The 27,861-nt window shown below is 46.8% G+C and overlaps 2 protein-coding genes, 2 long non-coding RNA genes and 1 other non-coding gene across 12 annotated transcripts; 2 read left to right on the top strand and 3 right to left on the bottom strand.

The window, feature by feature from the left end:
* Nucleotides 1-651: 651 nt before the first annotated feature.
* LOC144382235 (uncharacterized) lies at nt 652-4,079 on the bottom strand. The gene is made up of 3 exons (XR_013448759.1): nt 3,264-4,079; nt 935-1,038; nt 652-730 (listed from the first exon to the last, which is right to left on the bottom strand). It is a non-coding gene; the product is annotated as an uncharacterized LOC144382235 (long non-coding RNA).
* Nucleotides 4,080-5,034: 955 nt separating this feature from the next.
* LOC118524194 (zinc finger protein 688) lies at nt 5,035-8,381 on the bottom strand. Of its 3 annotated transcripts, none has more exons than XM_036074261.1 (3): nt 7,801-8,381; nt 7,382-7,495; nt 5,035-6,198 (listed from the first exon to the last, which is right to left on the bottom strand). In XM_036074261.1, the coding sequence occupies exons 1-3, from the start codon at nt 7,994-7,996 to the stop codon at nt 5,690-5,692; spliced, it is 819 nt and encodes a 272-aa protein (XP_035930154.1). In that variant the 5' UTR covers nt 7,997-8,381; the 3' UTR covers nt 5,035-5,689. The 3 variants fall into 3 exon arrangements, with proteins under 3 accessions (XP_035930154.1, XP_077930722.1, XP_035930155.1); XM_078074596.1 differs by lacking the exon at nt 7,801-8,381 and adding an exon at nt 7,598-7,793; XM_036074262.2 differs by lacking the exon at nt 7,382-7,495 and having other exon boundaries at nt 7,801-8,380.
* A 6,739-nt stretch (nt 8,382-15,120) lies between these two features.
* On the bottom strand, nt 15,121-18,229 carry ZNF785 (zinc finger protein 785). Of its 4 annotated transcripts, none has more exons than XM_036074256.2 (3): nt 17,848-18,229; nt 17,560-17,714; nt 15,121-16,740 (listed from the first exon to the last, which is right to left on the bottom strand). In XM_036074256.2, the coding sequence occupies exons 1-3, from the start codon at nt 18,165-18,167 to the stop codon at nt 15,827-15,829; spliced, it is 1,389 nt and encodes a 462-aa protein (XP_035930149.1). In that variant the 5' UTR covers nt 18,168-18,229; the 3' UTR covers nt 15,121-15,826. The 4 variants fall into 4 exon arrangements, with proteins under 4 accessions (XP_035930149.1, XP_035930151.1, XP_035930150.1 ...); XM_036074258.2 differs by having other exon boundaries at nt 17,560-17,646; nt 17,848-18,183; XM_036074257.2 differs by having other exon boundaries at nt 17,560-17,688; nt 17,848-18,182.
* Nucleotides 18,230-18,236: 7 nt separating this feature from the next.
* Nucleotides 18,237-26,831, top strand: LOC118524195 (uncharacterized). 3 transcript variants are annotated; one of them, XR_013448757.1, is made up of 4 exons: nt 18,237-18,535; nt 23,555-23,789; nt 25,733-26,375; nt 26,494-26,831. It is a non-coding gene; the product is annotated as an uncharacterized LOC118524195 (long non-coding RNA). The 3 variants fall into 3 exon arrangements; XR_013448756.1 differs by having other exon boundaries at nt 25,733-26,831; XR_013448758.1 differs by lacking the exon at nt 23,555-23,789 and having other exon boundaries at nt 25,733-26,831.
* On the top strand, nt 24,503-24,607 carry LOC118524211 (U6 spliceosomal RNA). The gene has a single exon (XR_004911507.1). It is a non-coding gene; the product is annotated as a U6 spliceosomal RNA (small nuclear RNA).
* Nucleotides 26,832-27,861: the final 1,030 nt, after the last annotated feature.

Raw genomic sequence — 27,861 nt, 5'->3', positions numbered from 1 at the left:
TCAGCTCTTTGACAGAAGAGGAAACTGAAGCCTGGTCGTTACCAAGGTCAGGCAGCCCATTAGTTGACAGAGCGTCTTGAGATCCCTAAATTCAGCCTTTTTCACCATCTCGCGCTGCCTCCTCCAGGCCTGTTCCAGGAAAGCAACTGAAGACTTTGAATGTACTGACCCCTGCTGACCTTGTGAAAATGAACTCCATTCTCCATTTAAGTGATGATTGTATAAAAAGTAGATGAGTTACTGAATCACGTGACTTATTTGTTTTAACACTCGGTTTGAAGGTGCCCCCAGACTTCCCAAGTCGAAGCTCCTCTAAGAGAACAATGGTTCTGTGATAGATCTAAGACATTAATCATATTAGTTTACCTTACTTGATCACTTAGTATATGCCAGACTGTTCTAAGTGCTTCTGCCTGTTAACTCATTGAACTCTCACAATCCCTCAGAGATAAGTACCCTTCTGGATCAGGAAACTGAGGCACAGAGCGGTGACCTTGCCCCAGACCACCCAGCTAGTAAGTGGTGAAGCCAGGATTCAAACCCAGGCAGTCTTAACTCCAGAATCCATGCTGTAATGCTTTGAATAATTGAAGGTCCAATCTCAGCAACCACAGAGCGAGGTAGGATTTTAAGCCTGGCTACCAAGATGCAGTTGAAATGTGTGGTATGGCGTGGAGCGGCAACCTGGGAGGTCAGAAGAGCTGCTTCCGGTCACCTGTACAATTCCATGCTGTCATGTAAATGTAAAGAGAAAAAAAACTTAAATGATGGGCTATGGTAAGTACTGAAAGTAAGTAAAAGGGTTGTATTTAAGGGTCATGTCATGGCAAAAAAAAAAAAAAAATGTCATTCAGGTGTTTAGAAGGTATGTGAAATTGCCCTGGGGGAAGGGTGAGGACGGGCTTCACAAAAGGTACCCTGTTGCAGCTCTCACCAGTGGGCTCCTCTTGCCCAGGCTCTTGCTGATTTAGGCCTGGGTGGCCTGGCTGATCTCTGGGCCTCCAGCCTTTTGCCTTTCCCATCCATCGACACCGCAGCCTGGTGTAGTGAAAAGAGCAAGAACATCCACTGAGAAATCCGGAGATTTGGGTTCCAGGCCTGCCTCTGACTACTTCAACTGTGTGATCTTAAGTAAGGGCCTTCCCCTCTGGGGCGCCTGGGTGGCTCAGTTGGTTAAGCGACTGCCTTCGGCTCAGGTCATGATCCTGGAGTCCCTGGATGGAGTCCCGCATCGGGCTCCCTGCTCGGCAGGGAGTCTGCTTCTCCCTCTGACCCTCCCCCTTCTCATGTACTCGCTCTCTCTCATTCTCTCTCTCAAATAAATAAATAAAAATCTTTAAAAAAAAAAAGTAAGGGCCTTCCCCTCTCTGGGCCTCAGCCTTTCTCAGAGCGTATTCTGTGCAACAGTATTTACGTGAAAGCTTGTGGAAAGAACCAAACATTCTTCCCCATGTTCCCTGGAGAATCTCCTCAGCAAAGAAACCTATTCCACCCACAGCTTCCTAAACCCTGCTTAAACCTTTGAGCCAGGCAGCTCCCAAAAGCTCCCTTCCAGGTCTAAAATGCTGCGGTCCCACCCTGTCACCACCTCCCAACCCTGGGCCACCCCAGGAACTGGCCCCTCCATCCTCCTCCTCACTCAGCCAAAAATCTTATCATCATTCCTGGCTCCTCGGAGGCTCTCAGCCCCACATCCAGCCCACAGACAGGTCCTGTCCCTTCAGCTCCCAGTGTTTACGTCCGGCCTTCTGTACTCCTTCTGCACTCTGCTTGCCCGCTGCAGTCCATTCTCAGAGCAACCCGAGTGGGTTTGCAAGTCACATCACCTTGCCACTCTGCTTGAAACCTCCCGGGGGTTTATATGAGGTCCCTAGAATAGTCAGACTCATAGAGAGAGAAAATAGAATGGTGGTTGCCAAGGACTGGAGAAAGGAGGAGTGGGGACTTAGTGTTTAATGGGTACAGGGTTTCAGCTGGGGAAGATGGAAAAGTTCTAGAGAGGGCTGATGGATGCACACAACGTGATTGTACTTTATGCCACTAAACTGTATACTTAAAAAAATACTTAAAATGGTAAATTTTGTTACGTATATTTTACCACAAGGCAACAACAAACACGACCCAGTGGCTTTCCAGTACGTTTAGAATCAAACCCAGACTTGACATCGTGGCAAGCCAGAGTTCTATGATCTGCTCCCTTCCCCCTCCTCCAAGCTCATCTGTGATTCTGCTCCACTCAGTTCCTCAGTCCAGCCACCAGGGTCCTTTCTGCACCTCACCCAAACTTACCCCTACCTCAGAGCATGGCACCTGCTATTGCCTCTCTCTGGAATCACTGCCCCCCCCCAACTCCCAGCCTCTGAAACCCTGCACTCCCCCACTCCCACATCCTGCCACCTGACCCCTGTTTCGCCTTGGCTCCTTCTCATCATTTGGATCTCAGTTCAGATGTCTCCTCCGCTCCGCACCAAGACCTGGCCTAAGTACCCGTCTGCAACGGGCACTTTGAGGACATCCTCTGTTTTAGTACCTCTGTGGTACTTATTATATACAATTATAATAACTTGTCTGACTTGTGCTGGCTTATCACTTGTCTGTCTTACTTTTGGGGGGGAAAGATTTTATCTATATTTATTTATTTATTTATTCATTCATTCATTCATTCATTTATTTATTTATTTATGAGAGAGAGTGAGAGAAAGAGCACGAGCAGGGGGAGAGGGAGAAGTAGGCTCCCCGCTGATCAGGGAGCCCTACGTGGGGCTCGATCCCAGGACCCCGGGATCATGACCCGGGCCAAAGGCAGATGCTTAACTGACTGAGCCACCCAGGTGCCCCACTTGTCTGTCTTACTTATGTGCTGGCTTATCCCTTGCTTTACCCCACCCTTCTCGAACGTAAGCTCCAAAACTGTTCCTATGTCTGTTTTCCATGCTCTATCTTGGCACACACAGTAGTGCCTGGTACATGGCAGATGCTTAGTAGGTATTTGTTAAATGGACAAACGCGAAAGAAAGCAGACAGCACTCACTCTGTGCCGTATGCTGACCTGGGCAACTCTGCCTGATACACTATGCCGGGTTCTGCTCCCCCCTCCCTCATGGTGCCTCTCCTCTCCAGTTCTACCTTCTCTTCGCCTCACCCCTCTCCAGTACTGGTCATCGCTTGTCCTCCACACCGTCCCACTCCTGACTGATTGCCCCTCGCCAGGCCCTCAGGCTCCCTTACTCCAGCTCTCCATGCTTGAACCCCCTGGGACATACTTGTTCACAGCTCCTATTGTCAGTCACTGAGCCATGCAGATTCTGTGGCAGAAGCCTGTCCTCAATATCTTTCTCCCCAGTCCCGAGGTCAGCAAACAAGGGCAACTGCAAGAAAAAGTGTTGCTTTTTAGCCTGGTCCCAGCTCCTGCTCACCTCTACCTGGGAGCAGATGCCCAACAGATCTCTAGTCTAGTCTCCTGCACAAGTCACATCTTCGGACAGAACTGGTCAAATAGCCCTGCTCCCGTTCAAGACCTGTCTATGGCTCCTCAGTGCCTACTGGGTAAACCTCAAGCCCTCCTTCAGGGATCTTTGGCCTTCCCAGATTGCTGCATGTGTCTTCTATGACCCTTTACCTAGTTCTTTATGTTTCACTCAGGTGGCACTGCTGACCATTCCCTATACATGCCTAACCTGGTTGAAATCTTTCCCATCCTTCAAGGCCAGTTTGAACCTCCTCCTCCAGGAAACCTCCCTTGATTCAGGAGATCTGCCCATGTCTCCTCTTTGTCCTCCGCACATACTCTTTTATATTCTTTTAGAATAACAGTAACCAGTGTTTATTAAACACTAATGTGCAAGGCCTTCTTCGGTATTCTCTCATTTAATCCTTACATCACTCTTAGGAGGCAGGTGCTATTATTATGCAGGTTTCACAGATTAAGAAACTAAGGCACAGAGAGGCGGGGCAAGCACCGACTCCACACTGTGCCCATTTTTCATCCTTTCTATGAAACAAGGCTCCCTTTGCCTGAAAATCTCCCCTCACACCAATTCCTACTCTACTATTCCTATTATTTCTATTAGAATTCCTACTCATGTGGGGCGCCTGGGTGGCTCAGTCGGTTGAGCGTCTGCCTTCGGCTCGGGTCATGATCCCGGGGCCCTGGGATCGAGCCCCACATCGGGCTCACTGCTCGGCGGGGAGCCTGCTTCTCCCTCTCCCTCTGCCTGCCACTCTATCTGTGCTCTCTCTCTATCTCTCTGTCAAATAAATAAATAAAATCTTTAAAAAAAAAAAAAGAATTCCTACTCATGTTATGGGAAGCATAACCATCTCCTTCTCCAAGCTGCGTTTCCTGGTGGATCACCAGCCAGGAGGGTTAGGTGGTGCCTCTGGACTTCTTCTAGCATAGCCCCAATCACCATGGAACATGGGACCTGAGTTTGAGTGTCCCTGGAGCCCAGCACAGAACCCCACAGAGGCCTCATATGGTGTTTACTGAATGAATGAATGAATGAATGAGTCTGAGGGTCCCTTTTGAGCCCAGCACAAAACTCACAGAGGCTTCATGTGGTGTTAGCTGAGTGAATGAATGAATGAATGAATGGGATCAGCCTGCCTCATCCCGGAACTCCCTTACCACCTAGTAGTTGCTCCCACAGAAGCCACTCAATCTATGGCCACTGAATGTTGCCGGCACTTTCTAAGTGAAAGGTCACTGGCCTTGGCGGGACTCTCCATTTCCTGCTGAGACTCCCCCAGGAAGGCAGGGCTGGGCCCCTGGCCAGACCCCAGTTTTCACCTCACCCTCACCTGAGCCCCTGCTCTGTTTTCTGCCCAGAAGTGACTGCCCATAGAAAGTGGTAGGTATCTAGGCACTGTGTCAGTTTCCAGCTTTGCTGCCTTATGGCAGTGACACTTTGAGAAAATCACTTTCTCTCTCAGAGCCTCAGTTTACTCATCTGCAAAATACGGCTATTGATGTCCATGCCCTGCCTCTTTAGCAGGCTTCTTTACATTTTCGGAAGCATAAAATGTCAACGATAATTCACTCTTTCAACAAATGTTTATTGCACATTGACTCTGTCCTACACACTATCTTGTTAAAATTTCAGCCTTCACAGTAACCCGTTGAGGTAGATGTTTTTAATCTTTATTTTACAGATGAGGGAGCTGAGGCTCAGGGACGGCATGTGACTTGCAAGCTGTGCCTGGGGACAAGTTGCAGAGACTAGATCTGTGCTTCTGTACTCTTTCCACCCACTTCACTTCCCAGGCTCCCCGCTGCTGTCAGTTAGCCGGGGCCTGAGCATGCCCTGGGTCCCGGAGCGGGGGGAGCCCTCCCCAGGCCTTAGTCCCCTCAGCATTTGCCTCTGATGTACAGAAGCAGCAACGGAAGGTTTCTGAGACAACGGTAAGATCTTGGTTGCACCTGCTGCTGAGATGAACGCTTTGAGAAAAGTCCAGCATCTCACTCTCTTCTTCTTTTTTTTTTTTTTTTTAGAAAGACTGGGGGGAGTAGTGTCAAGTTTAATCTATTTGCATCTTTACAGGCACTTTTCTTTTTACAAGTTTTGAAACTTGAGGGATCCTCGAGGGAAGCCCAAGGGATGAATTTCGGTTCCCAAATTCCTGCCTCCGGAGCCTCCTTCAGGGCTCAGGCAGTCCGAGGTCAGGCTCGAGCCCAGGCTGTGGGAGCAGCTCACCCGCACTCCTCAAAGATGTCCGGGTAGTGTCGGAACAGCACGGGAGGGTCCCGGTCACCCCTCACCGGAGCCCGAGGCACAGCCCGGATCCCAGGCCTCCGGCCCCGCCGCCCCCCCGAGCAGGAGCGGTGGATCCACTGGTGCGCTTCCACGGCAAACTTCCTCTTGAAGCGCATGCCACACTCCGGGCAGGGGAAGGGCCGCTCCCCCGAGTGCATCCGCCGGTGGCTGACCAGCAGTGAGGGGTAGGTGAAGCGGCGGCCACAGTCCGCACACACGTGTCGCCGCTGGCTGTCCTGTGTGCCCAGGCCGGGCGCCGGGCCCGACGGCTGCGCGCCTGTGCTCTGGCTCGTGGGCCGCTGGGCTCTGGCCGAAAAGTGTCCGATGGTCCGGTCAGGGCTGTGTTTAACCAGCTCTTTAGAAGGCTCCTTCCCGGGAGGCTTTCTGGGTCCCTTGGCTCCTGGCCCTTCCTGCGGTGCCTCTTCCTTCTTGTTTGGGGTGTCTCCTGGGAAACGGGAATTAAGATACATTTTATTTTTTAAAGATTTTATTTATTTATTTGACAGAGAGAGAACACAAGGGAGGGGAATGGCGGGCAGAGAAAGAGGGAGAAGCAGGCTCCCTGCTGAGCAGGGAGACTGATGCGATGAGGGACTCATCCCAGGACCCTGGGATCATGACCTCAGCCGACTGAGCCACCCAGGCGTCCCAAGATACATTTTTTTTTTTTTAAGATTTTATTTATTTATTTGACAGAGAGAGACAGCGAGAGAGGGAACACAAGCAGGGGGAAGGGGAGAGGGAGAAGCAGGCCTCCCGCGGAGCAGGGAGCCCGATGCGGGGCTCGATCCCAGGACCCTGGGATCATGACCTGAGCTGAAGGCAGACGCTTAACGACTGAGCCACCCAGGCGCCCCCCAAGGTACATTTTAAAACATATTTGCTTACACCATCTCAGGTTATAGGGTTCTTATACTTCGGGAAGTGGCAGAAAAGTACTGCCCAGCAATTGACACACAGGCTTTGCAGGATGATAAATAAGGTTCACATCTCCTAAGAGTGACTTATCTGGGCCTTGCCTCTCATGTTTCAAATGGGAATCGATGGTTTCTTTACTTCACAGGGTTAGGAGGATTAAATCAGGAGAAGCATGTTAGGCATTTAGTAAATGCTCAATAAAACAATAGCTAGTATTATTGTGTTTGCTCGATTTTTTATAGGATAAGACTTCTGTAGATGAGGAAACATATTCGCTCAAGATCACTCTGCTAGGGGATGGTGAGGGGAGAAGAGCCACCCTGTTGATTAGTGGGCATTTCCTCTTGTACCACTTTGCCTTGCTTGAGGAATGTGAAAGGAGGACCTGAAGCTGCTTCCATTCCTAGGGGGTTTTAGTCGTTCTTGAAAAGGGGAGAATGAGTGGTGTTTTCTCCAAGAGGGCCCTAGAAACCTGAGTCTGGGACTTGGGTTCCTGATTCTCCTACTCTGGTCCTAAAATGACTAACTGTCCCAAGTTCTGAAAACTTGTACCAGGTCTGCCTTCTTTCCTCCTTTAGTATCCAACATCGGGGGGGGGGGGGGCTCTTTAATTCCTTTAGGGTTGCTGAAAGTGGGGATCCAAAGGAAAATTTTGTGAGACAGGAAGCCCTGGAGCGCCAAGTGGGGGGAGACTTGGGACAATCCCTCACCTCTCAGAGCTCCTCCCAGGCTTTCCCCCTCCTCAGGATCCTGGGCGGCGGGGCTCCAAGCCTCACTCTCCTGTTCCATCCAAGAGATGAGGGCTGGTTTGGGGCCTGGGAATCCTGGGAGAGAACAGGGATCACAGTGCTGGCCTGAGAGGCTGTCCTGGGTAGATGGCATCCCCCTGCCAGGGTAAGGGCACCTCCTCAGAACTTAGGCTCAACCTGGACAGGGTCTGCAATGCTCCTGCTTGAAGGAAGCGGATGCCAGGTGGAAGCACTCCCTAACTTGAAGCCCTGGGAATGGAGGTGGCTGGTGCTGTTGGTGGAATAGTGTGGGATTAGGGCTCACAATCATCTCGGTCCTCATGTCATCTCCCCTGTGAACCCCAGTGAAGGAGGAGGGGGGCTCTGACCCGGGGCCTCACCGAGCGCGCCCAGGTGGCCGTAGGTCTCCCGCATCACGTCCCGGTACAGGGCCCTCTGCGCGGGCCGCAGACAGCCCCACTCCTCCGGGGAGAAGTACACGGCCACGTCCGCAAAGCTCACGGCCCCGGGCTTCTCGTAACCAGGCCCGGTCTCCCCCGGTCTCAGCGCCAGAAGCGGGGCTGGGGGCGGCGCCATGGGGCCTCCCGGCCCCGAGTAGCGGCCGCCTTGTCCCCAAGGCCACCGCCTCCCCGCGCGCGGCCTCAGCTTTCGTCGTCCACAGCAAGGGCTCCGGAGGTCGGGGCCCCGCCCAGCCTTGGCGTCCGAACGCAGTCGAGGGCACCGAGGTAGCAGGGACTGGCTGCGAGGGATTCGGGGGTTGTGATGGGGACAAACAAAACCCCTCGGTGTTTATTCACTTCACGGCAGCTTGGACTTAAGACAGCCGGGTTAAGGGACCCGGAAGGTGTCTTCAGAAAATATGGCGACATCCTGGCTTCAGTTGTCACTGGATGCTCTTAAGGGCGCCATTCCTTGATCATATCAAACATGGCGCCTGTCTGGCTTCTCTGGCCTCAGCGGCCACTTGCCCTCAACTACAATGGCCGCTGCAGGTGGGGGGGGTTTAGGCGAGGCGGAGACGGAACTCGGAAAAATGGGCTGGGGGGCGGAGCCTTCCTGCCCTCAAGAAAGATGGACGGGCCGTGGCTTCCAGCACCGCTCTTTGCCCGCGCTGCCCGGCGGCCGGTGATTGGCCCACAGAGCAGGAAGAGGCTGCGCCGCCAGGTCTCGGGTTGGCCGGGCGTTGGAAAGCGCACCTCGGTCCCCTGGCTTCGGAACCTATGGAGACTCTCCGCGTCTGTGGAGCTCGGGATTGTGCCCTCGACGGTCTCCTTCCATGCCTCCCGACGGCAGGATTTGGAATCGGGTCCCTAGCCCCTTTGAGAGACACATATACCCTGGCCAAACCCTGGGGACAGCCAAGGTAGAAACCAGGTACACGGTTTACCGTTGAGACCACGGCTGCGGGTCGCGCCCGACTCCTTGCACCCGCGGGACGGCTCTCAGTCTCTGGACTGGAGCTTAGGGGGAGGAACTTTGCTTGGTGAGGTTGGAATCGGAGTGGGGAAATTATACATTACATTTTAATTTTCTAAAAATTACAATGCGTGGTTTTTTAAAAAGTAATTCAAAATTATAATGAAAAAGGCAGCCCCCTGTACCCTTTCACCTTGTTCCCTAAAGACCACTTGGTTGAGCTTTTTATGAATCTGAATTATATCATACATACAGTAAAATGCACAGTTCTTCAGTGTAAAATTCGCTGAGTTTTGACAAATGCATACAACCGTGTTAACCGTCACCCAAAACAAAATATAGAGCATTGATGACCCCTGCATGTTTCGTTGTGCACTTTTCAATCATTACACAACTTTTCACTGTGGTAAAATACATGTAACAAAAATTGACCACTTTAGACCTTACAATTCAGTAGCATTTAGGACATTAACAATATGCAACTGTCATCACTACTTTTATCATCCTAAAGGAAACCCCCTACCCTTGGAATAGCCACTCCCCATTCTCCCCTGCCTCCATTGCTTGACAATCACGAATGTTTCTGTCTCTGTGGATTTACTTTTTCTGGATATTTCACATAAATGGAGTCATGCAATATGTGGACTTTCGTGTCTGGTTCGTGACAGCAAAATGTTTTCAAGGTTCATCGAGGTAGCATTTATCAGTACCTTACTCCCTTTTTATGGTTGAATAATATTCCATTGTATGGATACAGGTTTCCCCTGCTGTCCCAAAGTAGAACATTTCTGTGAAACCTTTCATAAGCTGAAATGGTGTAAAGCGAAGAATTACCATTAATTTATATGGAAAATTTTTTGAGCATTCCCAGATTCCAAAAATAACCTCTCTTAGGCTTTACTGATACCTTAGGACACATCTTGCTAAAAGATGCACAAAATAAATGTAGATCAAGCACAGATGCTCACATATTTCAAAGCTCTAATAGCTTGATGCTGAGAGGCTGAGTGTAGCTCCCTGGGAAGGAGCTTGGTGGGGCCAGTCTCGCTGCTTGGGGTGTGAGCTGCCTGTAAAAGCAAAAATCCTCTTCAGATTTCTTTTGGTTAGTGAAAACAGGTCCTAATGTAGGTTTTTCTTAAAACGAAGTGGCCTAATGGGAGCTTCTGAAAAGTGAGGGGACACCTGGGGCACCTGGGTGATGCAGTCCTTTGGGCGTTTGACTCTTGGTTTGGCTCAGGTTTGATCTCGGGGTTGTGGGATCGAGCCCTGTGTCTAGCTCCATGCTGAACGCAGCTCTCTCCCTCTCCCTCTGCCCCTCCCCACTGTGCTCTCTCCCTCTCTCTCAAAATAAATAAAATAAATCTTAAAAAAAAAAGGGGGGGCGCCTGGGTGGCTCAGTTGGTTAAGCGACTGCCTTCAGCTCAGGTCATGATCCTGGAGTCCCGGGATTGAGTCCCGCATTGGGCTCCCTGCTCAGCAGGGAGTCTGCTTCTCCCTCTGACCCTCCTCTCTCTCATGCTGTCTCTGATTCTTTCTCTCTCAAATAAATAAATAAAATCTTAAAAAAAAAAAAGAAAAGAAAAAGAAAGCGAGGGGACACCTGTATACCATATTTTGTTTATCCATTCATCAGTTGATGGAAATTTGAGTTGTTTTTACTTTTCATGTTGCTGTGAACATTTGTGTAAGGAATTTTGTTTAATCGTTTTGAGATAAAATTCACTCATTAGATAATTCATGCATTTATTTATTTTTTTTAAAGATTTTATTTATTTATTTGAGAGGGAACACAAGCAGGAGGGAGTGGAGAGGGAGAAGCAGGCTTCCCGCAGAGCAGGGAGCCCAAGCGGGGCTCGATCCCAGGACCCTGGGATCATGACCTGAGCCGAAGGCAGATGCTTGACGACTGAGCCTCCCAGGCGCCCCTAATTCATGCATTTAAATTGTACAGTTCAATGGGTTTGGGTATATTACATTATTTTTTTAAATTGTGGTAAAATATACAAGACATAATATTTGCCACTTTAATCATTTTTAAGTTTACAGTTCAGTGGCATTAATTACATTCACAATGCTGTGCATCTGTCACCACTCTTTCCGAAACATTTTCACCACTGCAAAAAGGAAACTGGGAATCCACAAGGTTGTCGCTCCCCATTCTTTTCCCCAGCTCCTGGTAACTTCCAACTTGCTTTATGTGCCTATGAATTTCCCTATTCTAGGTACCTCACATAAGTGGAACTGTATAACACCTGTCTTTTGTGTCTGACTTATTTCACTGCCATCTTAACCACTTTTTAAGTGTACGGTTCAGTGGTATTAAGTACATTCGCATTGTTGCACAACCATCACCATCATCCTCTCTAAAGCTTTTTCATCTTCACAAACTGGATCAATACACTTTTAACTCTTAGCCTTTCTTCTGGAGCTTGCATTTATGTATGTATGTATGTATGTATTTATAGATTTTATTTATTTGACAGAGACACAGAGAGAGAGGGAACACAAGCAGGGGGAGTGGGAGAGGGAGAAGCAGGCTTCCCACTAAGCAGGGAGCCCGATGCGGGGCTCGATCCCAGGACCCGCTTCTCCCTCTCCCTCTGCCTGCTGCTTCCCTTGCTTGTACACTCTCTCTCTCTGTCAAAAATAAATAAAATCTTAAAAAAAATGCTTTAGATGCTCTCCCTCTGCTCACCCCCAACTCCTGCTTGCTCCCACCCCGTGTGCACGTGCTCTCTCTCTCAAAAAAACTCTTTAAAAAAAATGCTTTTACTGTTGTTTCTTGATATATTAATTTTTTGTATTTATTTTTTTAAAAAGATTTTATTTCTTTGTCAGAGAGAGAGCGTGCGCACAAGCAGGGGGAGCAGCAGGTAGAGGGAGAAGCAGACTCCCCACTGAGCAAGGAGCCCAATGCGGGACTCAATCCCAGGACCCTGGGATCATGACCTGAGCCAAAGGCAGATGCTTAACCGACTGAGCCACCCAAGCATCCCTTGATATATTCATTTTAGAAATTATTTGTGGACATCTAACTATGATACTTGCTCAGTTTCTAGCCCCATCTCCTTCACCTCTTTTCCCAACATAATGCAATAAATTATTATAAAATTTCCTGGGGCGCCTGGGTGGCTCGGTAGGTTGAGCATCCGACTCTTTTTTTTTTTTTTTTTTTAAATTTTTTTTTTTAAGATTTTATTTATTTGACAGAGAGAAACACAGCGAAAGAGGGAACACAAGCAGGGGGAGTGGGAGAGGGAGAAGCAGGCTTCCCGCGGAGCAGAGAGCCTGATGCGGGGCTCGATCCCAGGACGCTGGGATCATGACCTGAGCTGAAGGCAGACACTTAACGACTGAGCCACCCAGGTGCCCCTGGTTGAGCATCCGACTCTTGAGTTCAGCTCAGGTCATGATCTCAGGGTCGTGAGATCCAGCCCCATATCAGGCTCCGTGCTCAGTGCAGAGTCTGCTTGTCCTCTTCCTTCCCCGTCTGCTCCGTCCCCTGCTCACACGTGTGAGATCTATCTAAAATAAATAAATAAATAGCTAGATAAATAAATGAATAACATCTTTAAAAAAAAATTTCCTGTACATGCTATGATTATGTTTCCTTTCTTGTCAACTGTTTGTTCTTTTTTACTGAAACATAAATTTGACATAGAACATGTGTAAATGTAAGGTGTACAACATGTTGTTTTGATAAATTTATATATTGTAATATGATTGACATTGTGATTGTTTGCCTTTTTAAAAATTTCCAGTTGTGTTCCCTTTCTCCTTGCATTATCTGTGCTTTCTGCTTTTTTTTTAATTTTTTTTTTTAGAAGATTTTATTTATTTATTTGAGAGAGAGTGAAATCAAGAGAGATCACAGAGGGAGAGGGAGAAGCAGACTCTCCTCTGAGCAGAGCCTGATGCGGGGCTCGATCCCGGGACCCTGGGATCATGGCCCAAGCTGAAGGCAGACACTTAACCAACTGAGCCATCCAGGTGCCCCCGTTTTTTGTTTTTGTTTATTTTTTTAAGATTTTATCTATTCATTTGAGAGAGGGAGAGACAACCATGAGCGGGGTCAGGGGCAGAGAGAGAAGCAGACTCCCTGCTGAGCAGGGAGCCTGATGGTTGGGCTCAATCCTGGGACTCCGAGACTGTGACCTGAGCTAAAGGCAGACGCTTAACTGACTGAGGCACCCAGGCACCCCTCTGCTTCTTTAAATTGTCCTAAATTACCAGGGATAGTGTCAAATCTCAGATTACCACTTTTTCCCTGGGGAACCTTCCTTGACCCCTCGGTCTTCTCTCTCCAGACTTGCCTGGGCCTCAGCTGTCATCCAGCGTCTGACTTCCCTACTGTCCTGAATTATATCCTCTGCTTCCTAGTTTCAATATCTTCCTATTTTTTAGTGGAGGTGGATCATCTTAATGGTTTTTGGCATTGGACTATAGATACTAGATAGCTTTTTTTTTTTTTAAAGATTTTATTTATTTGTCAGAGAGAGAGAGATGGAGAGAGCATAAGCAGGGGAAGCAGCAGACAGAGGGAGAAACAGGCTCCCCACTAAGCAAAGAGCCGGATGCGGGATTTGATCCCGGGACCCTGGCATCATGACCTGAGCCGAAGGCAGCCGCTTAACCAACTGAGCCACCCAGGCGTCCCTAGATACTAGATAGGTTTATCCCATTGGGAATATTCCTGCAATCAGGCAGGATGCCAGGGGCTGTTTGCTAAGCATGGGGCTAGTTGTTGGATTAACGAACAAAACCTACATCTCTGTTGCTAGCAGTCCACTATCTGGTCTTAGAACCTTGGATCTCCTGCCTGCCCTAGCACACGCTGTCTCTCCTTTGTGTTCACAAATGTCCTTCATTGTTGACTAAGTTAGTGCCTTCTCCGTCTTTATATTTTCTTGCCCCACCCTTGCTGTTTTTCACCTGGAATACTTCTGGCTTTTGGTATGACTTCTGCTGATTTCATCTCAACAATTACTTGCTTGTTTTGTAACTTTTTAAACTTGAGTCCTGGAGGGGCCTCACTGCACTCATTGTGGTGAATAGTGTAGAAATGGAATAAGGAAAAATGTATCTTCAGATAGGAGTCTCCTTCTAAACAGAGAATCAACTTTACCTAAAGAGAAACGACAAAGGATTTCACCTGGACCAAAAAATACCTTTGTTTACTTAGGTAGTATGTTATTTATATATATATATATATATATTTTTTTTTTTTTTTTTTAAGGTTTTATTTATTTGACAGAGAGAGACACAGCGAGAGAGGGAACACAAGCAGGGGGAGTGGGAGAGGGAGAAGCAGGCCTCCCGCGGAGCAGGGAGCCCGATGCGGGGCTCAATCCCAGGACCCTGGGATTGTGAGCTGAGCAGAAGGCAGACGGTTAACAACTGAGCCACCCAGGCGCCCCGGCATATTTGAATTTTAAGGGAGAGCTAAAGTTTCTTGCATAAAGCTTAGCCTTCCATTGAAGTGTTTAGGGATGAAGTATAATGATGCCTGCAACTTACTGTGAAATAAGATGTATAAATGAACAGATAGGGGATGGATTCATCGATTGACATGTGATAAAGCAGCTTACTGTGAAATAAGATGTATAAATGAACAGATAGGGGATGGATTCATCGATTGACATGTGATAAAGCAAATGTAGCACAATTATAGAATCTAGATTAATTGTAGAAAGGGCGTGTTTCCCAAAAAATTCTTACAACTCTTTTGAACGAAAAAGGTTATAAAACGTTATGGGGGCACTCAGCCACTTGTTCGTCAAACTACGACGATCTGTGAGGTGCTTTCATGTTTTATCTCAGACAACCCTGTGGAGTTGCCAAGTGAGACAATGAAGGCTTAGAAAGGTTGAATGATAGGCTTACGGCCCCACAGCTAGTGGGGACTGAGCCAAACCTGGAATCCAGGTCTACCAATTCAGGAGAGCCTGTGTGGTGTGGTAAAATAACACCCAGTTTCCATTCATAATCATCTTTGGAACCCAGGGGTTCCAAGAGCAGTCTCTTGTTCACAGAGATAACTGAGTCCCCCAGGACCACTCCTGGCATGCAGCTGTGCTTAGTCCCACCCACATCCTTATTCCATCAATAGGCTCCTGATCAGAAGTACGGCTAGGAGATCAAAGTGGGTCAGAAAGACCCCTCTTAACTGCTGAGACATACAAGCATTACACTAAAAACTACACTGGAGATACTTGGCCTTGATTTCAAGCCTAATCACAAGTAATTTACTCTCTTAAAAAGAAGTGCCAACGTTATGTTTCCAGTTGCTGTAGCCCAAAAACACATCTTTATTCAGGAGGTGTAAAATCCGGACGACATGCAAATATCTGAAGAGAAAAACACTGCAATCACTAATTCATAAAAGTTTGAGGGGGAAAAAAAAACCCTTTACGCTAAGCTTGACACTTTTGTGCACTAGGTGCAGAGTGAGCATGGGGCAGGATGGTTCCCCACCTGAAGCCATTGTTCTCCTTCCTGTGGTCACCTTCAAGATTTTAAGACCAAAGAGTGCCAACAGTGGCTTGACACCACGTGCGTCTCCTTGCCAGATGTCTCATCGGCACTGGGTAAAAGAATCCTTGGATGAGCTCCCCACCGGCACCGGGGATAGGCCCAAGGTGTGTTCTTGCATGTGGGGACCCCATCTCTGAGGAACAGGAGAGTTACAGGCCAGAAAGCAGAATGCTCTAATGGAGAGAACAATCCGGGGGGGGGGAAGCCAGGTAGGTAAATGATTTGCTGGGAAGAAACTCCAAGTGGGACTTGGAAGTGGGAGCAGGAGCCTCAAAAAATGGGGTCAGCCTTCAGGTGGCCTTTCAGATTCCTGCCTCCTTCCAAAGGACCAGCTCTGTGCTCCCTTAATTCAGAGCTTTGTTTTCCTTCAATGCCTACTTCCTTTCCATTCCTTATCCCTCAAATGCATAAACTTTGCCTTTTCCCTTCCAAAGAAGACATTTCTTGTGAGCTCTATCACCCACATTCTTGAAATATATCTGGAAAGTACCGGAAATGAACTGGGGGATCCTGGCCTCCCAAAACAAGGATCGGCTCCGAGAGCCCTACTGCAGGCCGCCGCCACCTCGGCCTCTTGCCAGAGCGGTGGATCCACTGATGGGCTTCCAAGGCATACTTGCGCTTAAAGCCTTTCCCACACTGTGGACAGGGGAAGGGCCGGCTGTCCGAGTGAACGCGCTGGTGACTGAGGAGGAGAGATGAGTAGGTGAAGCGGAGGCCACAGTCTGGGCAGGGGTAGGGCTTCTCGCCCGTGTGCGTGCGCCTGTGGATAGCCAGCAGGGAGCTGTAGGCAAAACGGAGGCCGCAGCTGGGACAGCTGTAGGGCTTCTCGCCTGTGTGCTTGCGCTGGTGGATGGCTAGCAGGTAGGGGTAAGTGAAGCGGCTTTTGCAGTCTGGGCATGGGTAGGGCTTCTCCCCAGTGTGAGTCCGTCTATGGATGGCCAGGGAACCCCTCTGGCGGAAACATCGTCCACAATCAGGGCAGGAGTAGGGCTTTTCACCCGTGTGGATGACCTGATGCTGGAGCAGATACTTGCGCTGGCAGAAACGAGCCTGGCACTGGTCACAGGGGAAGGGCCGCTCCCCAGAGTGGACCCGCTTGTGGTTGGCCAGGAGGGAGGGGTAGCTGAAGTTGCGGCCACAGTCTGGGCAAGAGTAGGGTGATCTGCGGGTGGTGGTATCCGTGAACCAAGGCTTGACTGGGCTCCGCCCTGAGTTCCAGCAGAGCGCTGGGCAGGAGGCTCTGTGATTGGCACCAGGCGGCCTGCTGGATGGTAACCACTCCTCGAGAGACACTTCCTCATGCTCCATCTCCTTTTGCTTTGGACTCTTCTTCAGTTCTTCTTTCTCTTCACTCTCATCCCTGGATCCTGAGACAGGGAAAAAGATAAGACTTGAAACTCACGAGCACGTTCCATACAGTGGCCTTCCCTGGGAGGCACCATGAGTGTCTGAGTATATGGCAGTCTTTGAGACGGGGGTCTCATCAAGCCCAGAAAGCCATCCTGGAGTAAAAGCAAAATTCATCGTCTGGCTGGTGTTAACACAAGAAAGCTCTGAAAACTGGAGATAAATGGAAGTGTCAACAATATTGAACCCCTACTCTGTCAGGCAATGAGGGTGGTGATGGTCCCGGCCTTCATAGAGCTTACAGTCCTGAACCTGTTTATGATCCCTTTGCAAAACAGCCATTAAATGATCTCCCTTGGTGCCATTCAAGGCCATCGCCAAAATGTCTACACTTGGACTGGACTCCAGGTTCCACGGGAAGACCTGGGAACAAGCATTTATTATGACATGGCTGCAGAAAAAACACCTTTTCTTGATTTTAAGATCTATGATGAATGACATTATCATTACAGTGTGATCCACATAATATCCAAAAGGAACATTTGTCTTCATTTTATTACACAACAAAAACCAAATTACAGATGTGTTTCTCCTTTCCTTTGGCTGCCCTGGCAACTCAGGCACTATTTTGCACTAAACTAGGGATTCCCTGTATAATTAAGTGGTGCTATAAGTCCCAATTTAGCTCTTCTATGAGCCATTTTGCAGGGACACTGGAACTTTCTGGAGATGAGGTGTAGGGAGACACGATGGGGCTTTGGAGGGGGCGGTGTGTACTGTGGATCCGAGTTGGGGGAGGGGGTTCTCAAAGGTCCCATACTGGGATTGAAGTGAAGTACCTGTTATCTTCCCCCTGTCTCTGATGACAGCTGCTGGGGTCTCACCCTCTGGATCCTGGGCCTCCGGGCTCCACGCCTCCACCTCTCCTTCCACCCAAGAAATAAAAGCGGGTTTAGGGCCTGAAAATCCTGCGGAGGGGAAACATTGGGTTCGGCTGAGAACCCGAGAGGGGAGGATGAGGGTGCTTCCTCAGTGCCCCACACTTCCAGCCCACTTGTCTCTGGGGACATCAGTTAGTCCCCCCTTCCCACGGATTACTGGGTCCTGGCTGGACCGCCGGGCCTCACCGAGCGCGCCCAGGAGGCCGTAGGTCTCCCGCATCACGTCCCGGTACAGGGCCCTCTGCGCGGGCCGCAGACAGCCCCACTCCTCGGGGGAGAAGTACACGGCCACGTCCGCGAAGCTCACGGCCCCGGGGCTGCTTTCTCTCGTCGGCCCGCTCCCGGCTTCCCCGGGTACATCCGCCGGGAGCCGGGCCAAGGGCGGCGCCATGGGCAAGCTCTCCAGGGTTACGCCAAGAGAGGCTTCCGGAATATGTGGAAACGCTAGAGGCTTCCTGTCTTCTGAAAAAGTCCTTAAGGGCCAGAGCACTGCCCTTGACCAACATGGCGTCCCTCCAGCCTCAACCTCCCTTGCCTTTCCTGTCTGCCGTTAGGTACCAAGGCGAAAACCAGAAGGGAGGTTGGAGCCGCAGCGCAGCCAACCGTAGATGACGTGCGTTGATTGGACAGCGCTGGGTGGACTGGGGAAGAAGGAAGGCTGTGATTGGTCATGCCGGAGCGGCCTATTTAAAAGGCTGAAGGGAAGGGAGCGACTGGTCTGAAGGTGGCGGACGCGGAGGGGCAGTAGGCTCTCTTTTCACCTGGCTTTTCCCGGACAGGTCCTAAAAAAAGAGGTTTTGACGGGTTGGAGCTACTCCCTTTTACTACTACATGAGACCTGTTGTGAGCAGATGCCGATGTCCCGGGCTTGGAGGTGAGTAAAAGCCGACGGGCTAAGACTGAGGCCGATTCTGGAGATGTTGGAAGTGAGGGATGGCCCGTCCCCGCCTGCTCTGGGTACTCAGGGCAAGGCTACCCCGGTTCCTACCGGTATTTGATTTGGCCCATGGCCCGAGGTCACAGATGTCTTGCCTTTCACAGACGCAGCAGCTGAGGAACAGAAAGCCTAGGTGACTACACCGGCGGCAGAGCCAGATTCAAAGTTATTTTCTGGCTTCTAGGTTCAGCTAAGTGTTAAGGCTTAGCTAAGTGCTTACTGTACCCTGTCTCAATCGGAAAACTTGTGTTTAAATGACAGCTCATAAATGAGTAATAAAACTGGGAAACGAATCCGATCATCTCTTAATCTGTTTTTCAGACTTTTCCAACTAATATAGGAGCAGCGAAGGAAAGTTCTAGAGATATAACAAAAAAGCTGACCATCCCCACAGTGAAACCACTTTGAAGACATAGTATAGCTTTACAATTCATGTGACTATGCATTCTATTCCATAATATAACCACATTCAATAGAATGCATAGTCAAAAGTAAGATTTGCAAATGTTGAATGCTCTTACACTGCAGGTGGAGTGTAAGTTGGTACAACTACTTTGGAAAACTGGCAGTATCTACTAAAGCTAAATATATGCATACCTATGACCCAGCAATACCACTCCTCCCTGTCTACCCAACAAAAGCGCATACATTTGTTTACTGAAAGACATGTGCTCAAATGTTCACAGCAACACTAGTTGCAATAGCCAAAACCCAGAAACTATCTACAACAGTAGAAAAAGGAATTAAAATATTGTGGAATATTCATGGGAATACTATTTACAGAATACTATTCATAGAATACTGCTCAGAAATGAGAATGAATGATATAGAATTACAAGCATAATGTGGATGAATCTTGCAGACATGGTGTTGAGCAAAAGAAGCCAGACACAGAATAACATGTAATATGTGATTCCATTTATATAAAATATAAAATTTGGTAAAACTAATCCAAGCTATTACTAATCCAAGTTTTTTGTTTGTAAAGTGCTGCTAATATTCTGTTTCTTGATCTAGATGCTGGTTACACAGAAGTGTTCAGTTTGTGAAAAAAAATTTTTTTTTTTTTAAAGATTTTATTTATTTATTTGACAGAGAAAGACACAGCGAGAGAGGGAACACAAACGGGGAGTGGGAGAGGGAGAAGCAGGCTTCCCGCCGAGCAGGAAGCCTGATGCGGGACTCGATCCAGGGACTCCAGGATCATGACCTGAGCCGAAGGCAGTCGCTTAACCAACTGAGCCACCCAGGCGCCCCCAGTTTGTGAAAATTAACCTGCACACTTATGTATGTGTGTTATGCTTCAATTAAAAAAAAAAAGTCTCCTCCCTCTAGTCTTCCTTCCCCTTCCTAGAGGCAACCTGCTTCTTGTGTCCTTCTGGAGATAATTTAGGTACATAAAAACATACTTTTTTTTTTTTTTCTTTTCACAAGTAGCATAATAAACACACTGTTCACTTTGCTTTCTTTTCTCACTTGATGCATCTTGTAGATTGTTTAATTTCAGCACATATAGATTGCTTTTTTTTTTTTTTAAAGATTTTATTTATTTATTTGAGACAGAGAGAATGAAAGAGAGAGAGCACATGAGAGGGGTGAGGGTCATAGGGAGAAGCAGGCTCCCTGCCGAGCCGGGAGCCCGATGCGGGACTCGATCCAGGGACTCCAGGATCATGACCTGAGCCGAAGGCAGTCGCTTAACCAACTGAGCCACCCAGGCGCCCTAGATTGCTTTTTTTAATGGCTGCATACATAGTGTTCCACTGTATGGATAAAACAGTTTATTTAGTTCATTTTCTGTTGATGAGCAATTAGTTTGTTTCCAGTCTTACTACCATAAGATACTGCAATCACATCCTTAGATATACTTCTTTAGATGCATATATTAGCATGTCTGTAGAATAAAATTCTAGAAGCAGAATTGCTGATTCAAAGAAGATTTTCTCCCAAATCCACAAGAAGCATTGATATATCCAGAAGATATATTTATTTTGTATCTTCAAGCTGCCCAGTTTTGAGAAGCGTGGTTTTAAGGTCTTTTATTTATTCAGGTGACATGGCAGACAGAGTAATGGACACCAAAGATGTCCATGTTCTAATCCCTGAAACCTGTGAATATGTTATATTGGCAAACAGGACTTTGCAGATATGATCAAGCTAAGGATTTTCAGATGGGAAGACTATCTTGAATACCAGCGTGTCCAATGTAATTACAATGATCCTTATAAAAGGGAGATGGGAGGCTCCTCTGGGCTCGGAGCTAGTTTGCAGCGACATGGCTAAAATGCACCAAGAAGGTCAGAATTGTCAGTAAATACAGGACCCATTATGGTGCCTCAGGAAAATGATGAAGAAAATCGAAATAAGGGACGCTTGGGTGACTCAGTCAGTTAAGCATCTGCCTACAGCTCAGGTCATGGTCCTGGAGTCCCAGGATCAAGCCCTGCATCGGTCTTCCTGCTCTGTGAGGAGTCTGCTTCTCCCTCTCTCTCTGCTCCTCACCCCCCCCCACTCATGCTCTCTCTCTCTCTCTCTCACTCTCTGAAATAAATAAAATCTTTAAAAAAAAATTGAAATAAGTCAGCACTCCAAGTACATTTTTGCTCCTTCTGTGGCAAAACCAAAGATGAAAACACGAGCTGTGACGATCTGGCATTGTGGTTCCTGCATGAGAATGATAGGTGGTGGTGCCTGGACCTACAAGACTGCTTCTGTTGTCCATCAGAAGACTGAAGGAATTTTTTTCATTTGAAACATTGCTAGCCTATAATAATGAGTTAATTTATGTAAACAAAAAAAATGGGAGGGAGGAAGCAGGAAGATCAAAGTCAAAAAAGATGGGACAACAAAAACGGGAGTGATGGATTGCTGGAAAGGGGACACAAACCAAGGACTTTGGGCAGCCTCTAGAGGCTGGAAAAGGCAAGGAAAGGATTCTCCACTAGAGATTGGCAATGCAACCTTGCTAACACCTTGATTTTAGTCCTGTAAGACCTATTTTCAGACTTCTGACCTACAGAATTGTAAGATAATAAATTTGTGTTATTTTAAACCACCTAGTTTGGTAATTTCTTATAGTAGCAATGGGAAACTAATCCAGGTAACATTATTGAGGAGCTATTTCTGAGCTTTCTCAGGTACTGTATTGGGTGTGGGAGCACTCTCCCAGCTCTGAATTCAAGAATTGAAGATCTGAAAGAAGCATTACTCAAAGAGATTATGGCTGAATGAAAGAAGCCGTGGACAGAAGGATACACACTGTAGGATTCCAGTTATATGACATTTTATAACAGGGTAAATGAATCTGTGGTGGGGACACAATTAGAGAAGGAGTTGTCTCTGGCGGGATGGGGATGGGTTTAACCAGGAAGGGAACTTTGTTGGGTGATGGTAGTGTTTTATATCCTGATAGAGGTTTGGGTGTAAGCATTGTCAACACTCAGCAAATACACACTTAAAATTTGTTTGCATTTTATTCTATGTCAGTTTATTTTTTTAAAGATTTTATTTATTTACTTGAGAGAAAGAGCACAAAGGGAGAGGGAGCACAGAGGCAGAGGGAGAAGCAGACTCACTGCTGAGCATAGAGATATATATATATATATTCCAGGAATATATCCCACTTGGTCATAGTGTATAACCCTACTAATGTGCTGCTTTGGTTTGCTAGTATTTTTTGAGGATTTTTCTATCAATATTTGTAAGGGATATTGGTCTGTAATTTTCTTTTCTTATAATGTCTTTGTGTAGCTTTGGTATCAGTGTAAGAGTTCTTAAAATATATTCTAGACTCAAATCCCTTTTCAGATACATCAGTTGGAAATATTTTTTCCCATTCAGCAGACCATCTTTTAATTCTCTTCAAGATCTCTTTTGAAGCACAAGTTTTAATCTTGATGAAATCAGTGTATCTTTATCTTTCATCACTTGTGCTTTTTGTGTCATATCTAAGAAACCATTGCCTGATCCAAGATCACAAAGATTGACATCTGTGTATACTGCTAAGAGTTTTATAGTTTTAGCTCTTACATTTAGGTCTATGGTTTGTCCATATTGAGTTATTTTTTTCTTAAGATTTTATTTATTTGAGAGAGAGAGCACAGTGGGTGGAGGGGCAGAGGGACAGGCAGACTCCTCGCTGAGCACGGAGCCCATTGCAGGGCTCGATCCCAGGACACTGAGATCATGACCTGAGCCGAAGGTAGATGCTTAACCAACTGAGCCAACCAGGTCCCCAAATTAATTTTTATATATGGTTGAAGGTAGGGATCCAACTTCATTCTTTTGTATGTGTATATCTCGTCCCAACACCATTTGTTGAAAAGACCATTTCACTTTTTGAATTGTCTTGGCAATTTTGTTGAAAATCAATTGATCATAGGGGTGCTTGGCTGGCTCAGTTGGTAGAGCCTGGGACTCTTGATCTGAGGGTCATGAGTTCAAACCCCACGTTGGGCATGGAGCCTACTTAAAAAGAAAAGAAAGAAAGGGGGTGCCTGGGTGGCTCAGTCACTTAAATGTCTGCCTTCGGCTGAGGTCATGATCCCAGGATCCTGGGATCAGCCCCACATCGAGTTTCCTGTTCAGTGGAGAGTCTGCTTCTCCCTCTCCTGTTCCTCCCCCTGCTTGTGCTCTCTCTCTCAAATAAAGTATTTTTTTAAAAAAAGAAAAAGATCACTTGATCATAAATATAAGGGTTTATTTCTGGAAGGACATTTTCTCTTATTTAATAAATTCCTCACATTTAATCATTCCATCCTTCAGTTGCAGAGGAGTGTCTGCTGTGACCTAAATGGGAGTATAATGACTTAAGTGAAAATGTTGTAAGGTCCTTATATTTTACCTATAGTTTGGAGATTTTGGTCAACATTAGATTTTTTTCCTCCAAAAGATTAAAAACCTTTTATTTTTTTATATTTTTTATTTTTTTAAAGATTTTATTTATTTATTTGACAGAGAGAGAGACAGCGAGAGAGGGAACACAAGCAGGGGGAGTGGGAGAGGAGAAGCGGGCTTCCCGCCGAGCAGGGAGCCCGATGCGGGGCTCGATCCCAGGACCCTGGGATCACGACCTGAGCCGAAGGCAGACGCTTAACGACTGAGCCACCCAGGCGCCCCAAGATTAAAAACCTTTTAAATCCTTTAGCAAGTCCCTGTGAAAATACTGTACTGTGTACAATAAAAGTGAAAGGTGAGTACCTAATATCTGACACTTAGCTGACTGAGCCACCCAGGTGCCCCAGTATTTTTCATTTTATGTATGTATGTATGTATGTATGTATGTATGTATGTATTTATTTATTTATTTGACAGAGAGAGACAGCGAGAGAGGGAACACAAGCAGGGGGAGTGGGAGAGGGAGAAGCAGACTTCCCGCGGAGCAGGGAGCCTGATGCGGGCTCCATCCCAGGACCCCGGGACCATGACCTGAGCCAAAGGCAGACACTTAATGACTGAGCCACCCAGGCGCCCCGTATTTTTCATTTTAGATTAAAAAATAGGCAGGAGCACCTGGGTGGCTCAGTTAAGTGACCCACTTTTTTTTTTTATATATAGATTTTATTTACTTATTTGACAGAGAGAGCAAAAGAGGGAGAGGGAGAGGCAGACTCCCCGCTGAGCAGGGAGCCCGATGTGGGACTCGATCCCAGGACGCCAGGATCATGACGTGAGTGGAAGGCAGACACCCAACCAACTGAGCCACCCAGGCACCCCAAGTGACCCGCTTTTGATTTTGGCTCAGGTTGGGATCTTGGGATCTTGGGGTGGTGAGATTGAGTCCTGCATGGGGCTCACACTGGGTGTGGAGCCTACTTGGGATTCTCTCTTCCTCTCCGTTTGCCCCTCCCCTGCTCTCTTGCTCTCTCTAAAAAAATTAAAAATAAACTAAAAAATAGGCATACAGTGCTCGTTCAGCAGTACATATACTAAAATCAGAATGATACAGAAAGATTAGCATGGCCCCTGCTCAAGGATGACACGCAAATTCATGAAGCGTTCCATATTTTGTGCAGTCTCCCAGCAAATGGCCACCCTTCCCAGATGAACTTGGAGGAAACGATATGAGTCAAAGCACAATGTGTGGCACCGAATAATGAAAATTGTGGCATTTCACTAGAAAAATATTAAAAATAAAATAAAAATAGGCATACAGATAATGAGAAATATTAGACTTAAGTTAGATATATGTGTTGAAAATTTAAGGGTAACTTCCAAGAGAATGTATTACTTTCTTTATTTTTTTAAAGATTTTATTTATTCATTTGATAGAGAGAGACACAGCGAGAGAGGGAACACAAGCAGGGGGAGTGGGAGAGGGAGAAGCAGGCTTCCCACGGAGCAGGGAGCCCGATGTGGGGCTCGATCCCAGGACCCTGGGATCATGACCTGAGCCGAAGGCAGCCACTTAACAACTGAGGCACCCAGTCGCCCCGAGAATGTATTACTTTCAAAGAACAAGGGGTGAAAACTTGCATAAAGAAAGAATATGTAGCAAAAAATCATTAAGTCAATATACAGTGACAAATTGAGAAAAATATTTGCAAATTATATTCCAGAGGACTAATTTCTTATTAAAGAACTACAAATGCAGAAGACAAAGACTAACAACAGAAAAATAGGTAAAACAATATAAATGGCAATTCACGTAAAAGAAAATACAGCAATGTCTTAAAGCATTTGAAAAAATAATCACTCATAACAGGAACGCAAAGTAGAATTGCATGATGGTATTTTTCAGCTTTCAGATGAGCAGGGATCAAAAAGTTTTCTGATGGGGGCACCTGGGTGGCTCAGTCGGTTAAGTGGCTGCCTTCAGCTCAGGTTGGGATCGAGCCCCACATCAGGCTCCCTGCTCAGTGGAGAGCCTGCTTCTTCCTCTCCCTCTGCCTGCCTCTCTGCCTACTTGTGCTCTCTCTCTCTCTCTCTGTCAAATAAATAAATAAATAAAATCTTTAAAAGAAAAAGTTTCTTGAAAAAAAAAGGTTTTCTGATGGGGAAAAAAAGTTTGCTGAAGAGGGTGGGCAGGGGGAAGAAAGTTTGCTGACACTCCTGTCCCCAAATAGTCCCCCTCGTCACTTTCATCCCCTCATCCTGCACTGACCACTTTCTGATACTGTTTGTCTTTTTCTTTAGCCTGGAATCTCCATGAGGGCAAAGACTATATTGTCCACTGTTGCATTTCCATCTCCAAGAACATTACACGGCCTGTGGCAGTTGCCCAAGATACTTGTTGAATGAAGGAATGAATGATACACTGAGGCACTCCCACATATCGCTAATGGGAGTGTAAGTTCATGCAGCCTCCTTGGAAAGCAATTTGGTAATAACTAGCAATATTGTAAATACAACATTCATGTATTTGTTTATTATTTAATGGGTACATAGTGTCTGTTTGGGATGATGAAAAGTTCTGGAAATAGTGGCAGGCTGTACAACATTGTGAATGTACTTAATGCCACTGAACTGTATATTTAAAAATGGTGAACATGGCAAATTTTATGTATATTTTACCACAAAAAAATCTGCAATTTTGTGACTTCCACAGCAATTTAAGAGGCCAACTTATTTTACTTCCAAAACTTATTTCTTGAACACCATTTATAGGAGATATGTACAAAGTATCCTGTGAATAGAATATTTTATTTGCAAGACTGACTCCTGGTTAGCAGCAGGCGGGACCCGGGACACAGACTTACCACCCGGCCACTGCTACAAGCGAGGTTACCCGATCCTGTTGTGACATCTTTTATTCTAGGTCCTCCTGTCCCTTTCACAGGTATGTTGACTTTCACTTTCAACTCTAGGAGAATTTCCTGGTCTTGCTTTTAATGACATCTAAACCAGTAACTTCTCTGTTTATTTTTTTAAAAAGATTTTATGTATTTATTTGACAGTGAGAGAGGGAGAGCACAAGCAGGGGGAGCGGCAGGCAGAGGCAGAGGGAGAAGCAGGCTCCCCTCCAAGAGAGGAGCCCGATGCGGGGCTCGATCCCATGACCCTGGGACCATGACCTGAGCTGAAGACAGATGCTTAACTGACTGAGCCACCCAGGCACCCCTTCTCTGTGTTTGTTGTAAAGCTTTAATTCACAGGACAATTATGGTACTTTTTTTTTTTTTTTTTTTTTGCATGTTCCCAGTTCTTGGAACTTGGGGAAATGTATACATTTCCCAAGAAACGCTGAGAAGGAATTCCTACGTGTACACACTAGAAGGAACCATGAGAGGCACCAGGAACACAAGAAGAAAATGGTGCATGAAAACTAAGTTATAAGAGAGCTTCAGTAGGAAAACTAAGATAAATAAGGTAAAAATTAAATTACTGATTTGCTAACTAAGTCATGAGGCGTCTTAAAGGACGGTTTCAGTGGAGTAATACCTTGTATTGCAGCCAGCTTTGGAGTCAGACCTGGCTTGGAATCCTGGCCCTTAGGTTTACCAGATATGTGATCCTGGACAAGTTATTTAATATTATCAGTGAGCCTCAGTTCCCTCCTCTATTTTTTTTTTTTAATTTTATTTATTTGACAGAGAGAGACACAGCGAGAGAGGGAACACAAGCAGGGGGAGTGGGAGAGGGAGAAGCAGGCTCCCCGCAGAGCGGGGAGTCCGATGTGGGACTCGATCCCAGGATCCTGGGATCATGACCTGAGCCGAAGGCAGTCGCTTAACCGACTGAGCCACCCAGGCGCCCAGTTCCCTCCTCTATTAAAAGGAAATAATACCTACTGTCAGGTGTGCAATTTAAGGTTACCCATTGTTTCGTGGATGCTGGCCGAAGACAAGAGAATCCAATGTCATAGACGAAAGACCTTATTCATGGCACAAGCCACCTGAGCATCGTGTATGTATCGGCTCTTTTGCCTCCTAAGCCCCGCAGAGGCAACATGGAAGGGCCCGATGGATGCTAGGCACACGGTGAGTTGCACTGTGGGGGAGGAACAATGAACTTGGGGAACCTGGTGCTTTGTGGTAAGTAGTAAGCAAGCTGCTCTTTGTCCCACATAGAGACACTACTTCTCCCTCACGGTTGCTTAATGCAAACACAACCCTAAGAAATGGCTGGGGAAGAGTAAACGAGTCGTCAGGGCCTTGTCTTTTTTTCTTTCTTTCTTCTTTCTTTCTTCTTTCTTTCTTTCTTTCTTTCTTTCTTTCTTTCTTTCTTTCTTTCTTTCTTTCTTTCCTTTCTTTTCTTTCTTTCTTTCTTTCTTTCTCTTTCTTTCTTTCTCTTTCTTTTTTCTTTCTTTCTTTCTCTTTCTCTCT

This window comes from Halichoerus grypus, chromosome 6 (genome assembly GCF_964656455.1).
Source record: "Halichoerus grypus chromosome 6, mHalGry1.hap1.1, whole genome shotgun sequence".
NCBI lineage: Eukaryota > Metazoa > Chordata > Mammalia > Carnivora > Phocidae > Halichoerus > Halichoerus grypus.
The sequence above is the reverse complement of the archived record's forward strand: the minus strand, read 5'-3'. Positions and strand labels throughout refer to the sequence as shown.

Excerpts from the sequence above, each read along its gene's own strand:
- ZNF785 (XM_036074256.2), bottom strand. The coding sequence starts at position 18,167 with ATGTTGGTCAAGGGCAGTGCTCTGGCCCTTAAGGACTTTTTCAGAAGA. Across the intron at positions 17,715-17,847 it reads CGGCCTCCTGGGCGCGCTCG|CCGAACCCAATGTTTCCCCT; the intron begins GTGAGGCCCGGC and ends TCGGGTTCTCAG. Across the intron at positions 16,741-17,559 it reads AGACAGGGGGAAGATAACAG|GATCCAGGGATGAGAGTGAA; the intron begins GTACTTCACTTC and ends TCCCTGTCTCAG.
- LOC118524194 (XM_036074261.1), bottom strand. The coding sequence starts at position 7,996 with ATGGCGCCGCCCCCAGCCCCGCTTCTGGCGCTGAGACCGGGGGAGACC. Across the intron at positions 7,496-7,800 it reads CGGCCACCTGGGCGCGCTCG|GATTCCCAGGCCCCAAACCA; the intron begins GTGAGGCCCCGG and ends GTTCTCTCCCAG. Across the intron at positions 6,199-7,381 it reads CCTGGGAGGAGCTCTGAGAG|GAGACACCCCAAACAAGAAG; the intron begins GTGAGGGATTGT and ends CCCGTTTCCCAG.